This window comes from Notothenia coriiceps, unplaced genomic scaffold (assembly GCF_000735185.1).
Source record: "Notothenia coriiceps isolate Sejong01 unplaced genomic scaffold, NC01 NC01_scaffold00022137, whole genome shotgun sequence".
Taxonomy (NCBI): Eukaryota; Metazoa; Chordata; class Actinopteri; order Perciformes; family Nototheniidae; genus Notothenia; species Notothenia coriiceps.
The window spans coordinates 34,539-42,290 of record NW_011354838.1 but is presented as its reverse complement, the minus strand read 5'-3'; the positions used below and the strand labels follow the sequence as shown (position 1 = coordinate 42,290).

At 39.6% G+C, this 7,752-nt stretch overlaps 1 protein-coding gene across 2 annotated transcripts in view; it reads left to right on the top strand.

Moving 5' to 3' along the window:
• Positions 1-7,752, top strand: part of LOC104953732 (myocyte-specific enhancer factor 2A-like) — a 55,055-nt gene that overhangs the window by 33,671 nt on the left and 13,632 nt on the right. For both annotated transcript variants that reach the window (XM_010780715.1, XM_010780714.1), the window contains exon 4: positions 2,749-2,883. In XM_010780715.1, the coding sequence (XP_010779017.1) occupies positions 2,749-2,883 (135 nt within the window). The remainder of the gene's footprint in view (positions 1-2,748; positions 2,884-7,752) is intronic.

Here is a 7,752-nt window from a genome sequence, read left to right as displayed (position 1 = left end):
TAAATATATATATAAAAGGAGTGGATGTGCAATAATATTTCCGTGTTCTACCTTTCAATCAACTTATATTAGTCAGTTTAATGTCTGCATGTTCTGCAATGCTGGCCAATCAGGATCAAGCATGACACTTACACACGTTTTAATTCACTAGTCATTCATTCAACTCTGATGTTGAATGTTGTTAAAACGTATCAAACATAAACATATAACAACATATGACTCATTTAATGACTTTGAACATGTAACAATGTGACTTCAATATGCATTTCTATATAAGTCACACACACTTCTCACTAAAGCTCATTCATTATGGAAATGCAAGTGACTTCTGCTTATATGGTAGCATACCAGCGTCAGTGTGTGTGTGTGTGTGTGTGTGTGTGTGTGTGTGTGTGTGTGTGTGTGTGTGTGTGTGTGTGTGTGTGGGTGTGTAGACACTGGTTAAACTCAGATTAATCTATTGCAACCAAATGTACACACACACACACACACACACACACACTTGTCGCTTTCACCTCAACGAGCGTTTGTTCTGGAAAATGTCACACACTCTTGCAGATGAACAGCCCACTCTCATCTTGTTATTTCCTCCTCTTCTTCTTCTCCCACCTTTTTCATTGATATGCGCCTCCTTTCCTACCTCCTTTTTTCCTTTCCTCCCTCCTTTGATCCTTTCCTTGTTTCCTTTCCATGTTTCCTTGCTTTTTTCCTCTCTTGTCTCTCTCCCCCTTGTTTCCATTAATCTCCACATGATGCTCCTGTAATTGAATCAGTGTGTCCCTTGGATACCGACTCTCACATATACTGTACAGAACACACACACATCTACACACACACATCTACACAGTACAAACACATCTACACACACACATCTCCACACACACACACACACACACACACACACACACACACACACACACACACACACACACATACATACACACACCATGTATACATTACTTCAGGGGACATTACATTGACTTACATGCATTTCCTGTTGACTTATCCTAACCTTAACCATAAACTACACATGCCTAACCCTAACAAAGTCTTCACCCTAAAATTAATGATTCCCCTTATGGGGACCTCCAATTTGTCCCCATAAGGGAAGCCAGTCCCCACACGTGACTGTGTAAACAGATTTAGGTCCCCACAAGGACAGTAATGCTAGGCCACACACGCACACACACACACACATATTATAGACCCTTTATATTTTCAGAAATAGGATAGTCAGTCCTTCACTGAATAAGTTAAAATAGTAAATACTCCATTACACGTAAAAGTCCTCAATTAAACATGTTACTAAGGTAGAAGTACAGTATACAAGGGTTACAGTACAAATATTATCAGCAAAATGTAATTCAAATATCAAAGGTACACTGTAGGCAGAAAGCCTCTTTCAAGGTATTATAGTGTTAAAGAAATCATGTCATGTGATATCATTTTTTATGTTGAAGTTTGTCATTTTTTAGGCAATTATAGCTTGTTTAAGCTTAAACACTGTTTATCAATTAATCAATTATTAAATCAATCAAAATACTTTATTAATCCCAGGGGAAAATAATATTTTGCCACAGTTGCACCATATACGAATGAAATAAATCATATTAACAAACATAAGTTGAAGTGAAAATGTGAAGGAAAAGTCCTTGTAGCCACAGAGTCTTTGGACATATGAACAACTATGCTTTTAGATAAATGCTAAAGTCAGTATGCTAACATGCTCACAGCTACTTTTTTATGAGTTGATAGTTAATTCAAGTTGCTAGTATGAAATGTTTAAATGTGATTCCAAGGTGATTAAAGCATTAGAGGCTTCTTTCCCAAAGGGTGAAAAGGTTCCTTCTTCTGGACTGTGTTTAGAATCACAGTAAATAAACTTCATTTGAAGACATTCATAAATACTAACTTGGCCTCAGTGTTTGGGAAGTAAACTTGACCGTAACCTCGAGAGGTTTAGATCTGGTTTCTAATTGTGTCAGTGGTTGGTTGTCCTTCCTGCTCTTTAACCACATGTTAGATAGGAGCAACCTGAACCGTACATCCTGTGTTCTGCAGTTTCTCTGCTTTAGACTTAAACACATGTTTTTGTTTTGTGATGCTGAATAACAAAATAAATGTTAAGTATAAACTGATTAGCTTGTCTATTTGATTACATTTGTATTTGTGTTTATCTGTTTGAGTTCTGTGAAAGAGAAACACTTAACCCATGGTTTGTAATGCTGTTTAAATTCTCTTGTATTTGAAACATCTTTGTCTGTAATGCAGGACTTTTCCACCAGGAAGAATTCAACCAAATATGTAAATAATTCTTAACAAACTGGATTTGGATTCATGAAGCTTTCTCTGCTCTCAGTAGTCAGCTCACCACTCTCTCTGTGGAAAATGTGGCTTTAAATGAATGTATTACATGGCTTAGTTGAATACTCTATTCTGATTGGTCAATTCAGAACACGTGACACGTTGTTAATCCAGAACAGACAGACCGCTGTCAAGCACTTATTGACCGTTGTTAAGGACGATCACATCTGCACAAAGAAGTCCATTCGATTTAAATGGGTCGGGATCCTGATCTGCCTGTCGAGTGTTCTTTTACCCATAATGACCGCCTCGCTGCACATTATCCCTAACGTCAACTACGGCCACTGTAAACTGAGCCAAAGGACTATTGATGTTAGCGCTATTTCTCATTAAAACCATACAATAATTATGAATACATTTTTGTTTTGTCTATCCCACCTCCAGGCCCTGAACAAGAAGGAGCACAGAGGCTGCGACAGCCCTGACGCTGACGCCACTTACGTCCTCACGCCCCATACTGAGGAGAAGTACAAAAAGATTAATGAAGAGTTTGACAACATGATGAAGTGTCATAAACTTGTAAGTTGCGCTGTGATTTATTGTGTTCATCCAGTACCACCTTGCTAAATAAAATATGTTAAAGGCAGTGCATGACATTAAGGATTTTGGGAGATGGCCCTGTGGGCCATCTAAGCTAATATACAGATGGCCCTGAGCCCAATAGAGATTGCCCTGAAAAATGTGCGCGGACGAAATGGCACGAAGGGTTTGGGGGGCCTCCCCCTAGAAAATAAAAGATTTTTGCAGGTCTTACTGTAGATGCTGTCTGGTGCATTCTCAGACTGAATTATAAGATGAACCACCACAATATTATATTGTACACTTTCAATTTTATTCTTCATTTCTCTTGTTTGTTTGTTCTTGTTTGTGTTTGCTCTCTTGCATGTCCTGCATAGCTTTAAGAAATACTTAAGTTGTTGGTCAACACACTTTCCATCTGATGAAGGCAAATGCCTTCCCAGATGTAAAAAAGTAGAAAACATTACATTCAGTTGTAACTGCCAAAACAAACATTATTTACACTATTATGGCCCCTGTTAAAAATGTTTGTAATGTTATCTACTGTAAGTTTGTCGAACGAATGCCTTCTAATCCGGAAGCTGACCGAGCAGGCCCGAGCAGCAGTCGAGAGGAGCCGAGCGCATCCGCGAAGCACACAAAATGGTGACGTCAGATTTCCCGTTAGCCGTCAAATCTAAATCTCTTTGGTCAAAATAATTTCCCTTTAGCGCAATACCGCTTCAGTTGCGCCATTTATGTGACAGACAAGAAGAGTCAATTCTAATGTCTAACGCTTAATGTGGAGAAAGAGATGTCCTGTATGGGTTGATTGTGCGTTGATCTGTTGGTAATGCCTCGGGGTTCCGGTGGGCATGTAAACAAATGCATAATGCTGCGCTATACTTTGTGGCCTCACCCGGTTGCATAGCGACACTTATTGTTTAGGTGTCTTTTAATAAGCAGGTAGTCATATCATTAGCTAGAACTAGCTGGATCTGATCGATATGGACATAAACGCGAGTGAAGTCTAATCTGACGGGAGAGAGAGATCAGCTGCTGCTGACGAGTCGACAAGCAGCGCTGCATGATCACATGCAGTGGTGAGCGGACAAAAACACACACTTCAGGTTAGAATATCACACGTAGCTATTTTAATTACCTCTCAAACTACCTAAACTAGTTTTACTGTCGGGTCACTCATTACTGGATCCGCGAGCTGCATGATACTGGCATAATAGATTGCCTGATTGGGCAACCAGCAGGTGAGGCTTCATTGCCCGAGCTAAATACTAGATGGCCCCGATCCATCGGGCAGTCCTTAATGTCGAGCCCTGGTAGTTGACTAACGTTAGGAGCGCTATAATATTACACAGCGTGCTAACCTCGACAACCCTTTCATGCTTGCTAGCTAATAACTTATTTGAAGAGCTGGGTTTCCGCGATTTACAGCGTGATACGAACATAGAGACTAACTTATCAGAGTTAACTTGAATACATCCATTTTGGACAAATGTATGCATATACCAACCATTCGTGAAGTGATTCTCCGGCACGCATTATCTTGTTCCCAACTTCAGAAATGTCTTGCAGAGAGGGCGGGGCTCAGGGGCAGTTGAGAGCAAAGAGCGCGCAAAGAGGGTCTGAGTGGGTAACTGCGCTCTACAATGAAATATATATTTTATTCAAAAATTATTATTTTTTTAATGAAAAATAAAAAAATGTACATGTTTTTTTTACGAGATCTATTTGTGGCGGACGATATTTAATTGTGGCGGCCCACCACAAATAAATCAATATATGGGAAAAAACTGGGATGATGGGGGAAACTCGTGTCACAGGCTCTTTAAGCTAATATTCTCAATTGTTGATCATTTGTGTGCATAACAGCGGTGACAGTGTCCAGCCTGCCTTCACTTATCTCTGTAGGTGCGTATCCCATATTATTATGAACATGTATTAATGATCAATTAAGCCATCATTCACCTTTTAAAGATTATCATAAAAAATGCTTTCTTCTAATTTAAAGACTTCTAATTATGTGAATAAGTTTGCAGTTTGGAAAAAAGTAAAAGGTTACTGTGTTTATACTCTTAAAACTAGTAACTTTGTGCCTCTTTCTGTTCTAGGCCATGTTTCACATTGTTGAGTTTCTGGAAACCCAAGAGGTTGAAGTAGTTCCAGCACTGTGGGTTGCAGATGATACCTTTCAGTGGCCAGCTCACTACAAGCACGACGACTTAATTAAAGCCATATGAAATGAGGAGCAGCCTGAACACATGTGTGATCCCGCTTATTTTTCAATTTCAAGAGCTGGAAAGAGTCATCTTGTAATGCATTTATATATGTTGAATGTCCTTATTTTTTAGCTCTTCTGCATAGACTTCTTACAAATCAAGAGATGATGATGGATCAACTCAAAGTCATTCAGATGACCATGCAGAAAATTCCAGGCGAACCTGCTGGTGGGACGGATCCCCTTGGCAGGGATATACTGCCGCTAAAAGATATAACCCTGCTGGCTCTGGAGAAATGTCTGAGGGAAGAGGCAGACCTTCAAAACAAAATGTTAATAATTGCCCTTAACAACGTAAAGGATGGGGAACCCAATTTGAAACTATTCTTAATTATACTTGCACCTAAGTTGTATGTTGGACAGCAGTGATGCTAAATACCAGCTAAGCGAAAGGGAAACTAATGTTTTTTATGTTAATTTTTTATTTTTTTTAATTATTATTTTTTTGGACTAGTGTTTATAGCATGTATCCCATAAACTTTAAATTATTCTTTCAGATTACGCATTGAGTGTCATTTGAACTGACGTTAAGGATTGCGTTTGCGAGTGATGAAAACACTGTTTTACCAACTCCTGCCAAACAGCTCATGGCGTGGCATCAATGAAAACAGGCATCCGACTGCAACTGAAAGATGTCCATTACTGTAATGTTACATTGCGCTGTCATCAGTCTAAGTGAGCCAGTCCCTTTCTGCATGTGACACTCAGTAGTATTACTGATCTAGATTCCAACAATTCAAATTACTCCTTGTAAAGAAAGTCCAAGTAAAAAAGACATATCAAAATAATATTTGTACATGGGTTGCCACATAAAGAGTTAAAAAATAAAACGAAGGAGGCTGGAAGCACATCTACTCTTCTCCCTCATGAGAAAATCTGGATCAGCGCAGTCCGATTTTAACTAGCGGGCGTCGAGCTGTGTGCTGTTGGGCAGCTGAAGGCAAAGGGCGTCCTCGCCATGGCCAGAATGTTCTCAAAGGCCGCACCACGAATTTGTCGAACAGCACGCATGCAACTTTTCGCTATCCTTAGGTCCCCCAGATGCGTCTAAGTGTGCAACACAATGGCTTGGCCCCCGCTACAATGTCTCTAAATTTTTAGGACTGTCAGAAACAACAGGCTCACAGCGACAGCAACACACCAAGAGGTAGAAATCCTACATAAAAAATGGCTTCACCTTGCGGGCGAACCGAGATGGAGGTAGAAAGAAGAGAGGAATAAGAAGAGCTGTCCAAGACCCGTAAGTCAAGTACAATAATGTATATATAATTTGTATATATAATAATAGAAATACATAAGGAATTGTATTCTTTTTCCGGTTAAGTGTTTGTTATTCAAATAGTTTTTTTGTTTGGGCATCCTTATAGGCCTCAGATCCCATGGCCCAGTCAGGAAGGCAATAATCATCATAAAATATCCAAGTGCTCCCGTGCCAAGGTCTGCAAAAGTTTGTTCATTTGGTTGAGTAGAGGTAGTTTAACCACTATGGTTCTAGAAGTATCCGATGCAGTCTGTTTCAACAAAAATCAATAAAATACAATCTGAATGTCACTGAGTCTCAGAAGAGTTTGTTTATTTTGGGGAGCAAAGCCTTTTTTTTTAGAAAATTGCCGGGCCTTTCTGTTCAGTTGCTTTACTAATACAGCATTTTCTTTTTATTATTCTGTTAATTTTTGCATGGTTGGACTTGTAGGCCAGTTATTTTTAAAATGTAATGAATGCGTGCTAGTTCATCACCAGTTTAATAAATTATGAACAATCTTAAAAAAAACGCATTTGGTCATCTTTGTAACTTATTTGACACATTATTGATGCAACTATTGGGAGGCATTGACATTTGTAATTTTACTTGTATGTGAATATGCGTTTGCCCAGAACCACAGTGGTCATTCGATATTCAGTTTACTGAGTCACCCAAAGGTTATGGCTTTTTTAGGGCCTAGGGGTCCTGGGTATTTGTTCATTCTGGCTGACATGTGCCATGCTTTGAACTGCTGTGTCCCACCAGATCTGGTAACATCACCCGACACCAAAGTGCCATAATTCCATAGCACATTTGGGCCGGATAGAGGATTACGGAATGTGGGCGGCACTTGGCCAGAATGAAAACTAACCGTGGCCCAGATTAGGGCCAGTCTGGGTTTATGTGGTTTTTCGTTTTGGGTTGAACATGTGGCATTGCATGGCTGCCCCTTGTGCGCCAGAATCGGCAAAAAGAGCCGGAGGCCGCCCCAAAGTGCATCAAAATTCCAGCGGTAGTGGACCGAGAGGTGTTTTTGCTGTGGGCCAATTTTGGGCCGCCAAAACTTTTTTTTTGCGCTATATGGGGCCACTAAAGGCAACAAAAAAACGGAGGGAACAAGAAACTGGCCGACCCACCCGTTGGCAGAAGGGAAAGAAAAGGAGAGAATAGGGTGGAATAAACCATAAATAAAATTGAACTCTCATTTTAATTAATATATGAAAATTTATTTAAAAACATTGATTAAAAGCATCTTAAAATGATTTTAACAAAACTCCCCTGTTTGAAGACTCCTTTAGTGCACACCAAAAACATAACCTGGAGAAATAAATAAATACGGATAGTTTTATTA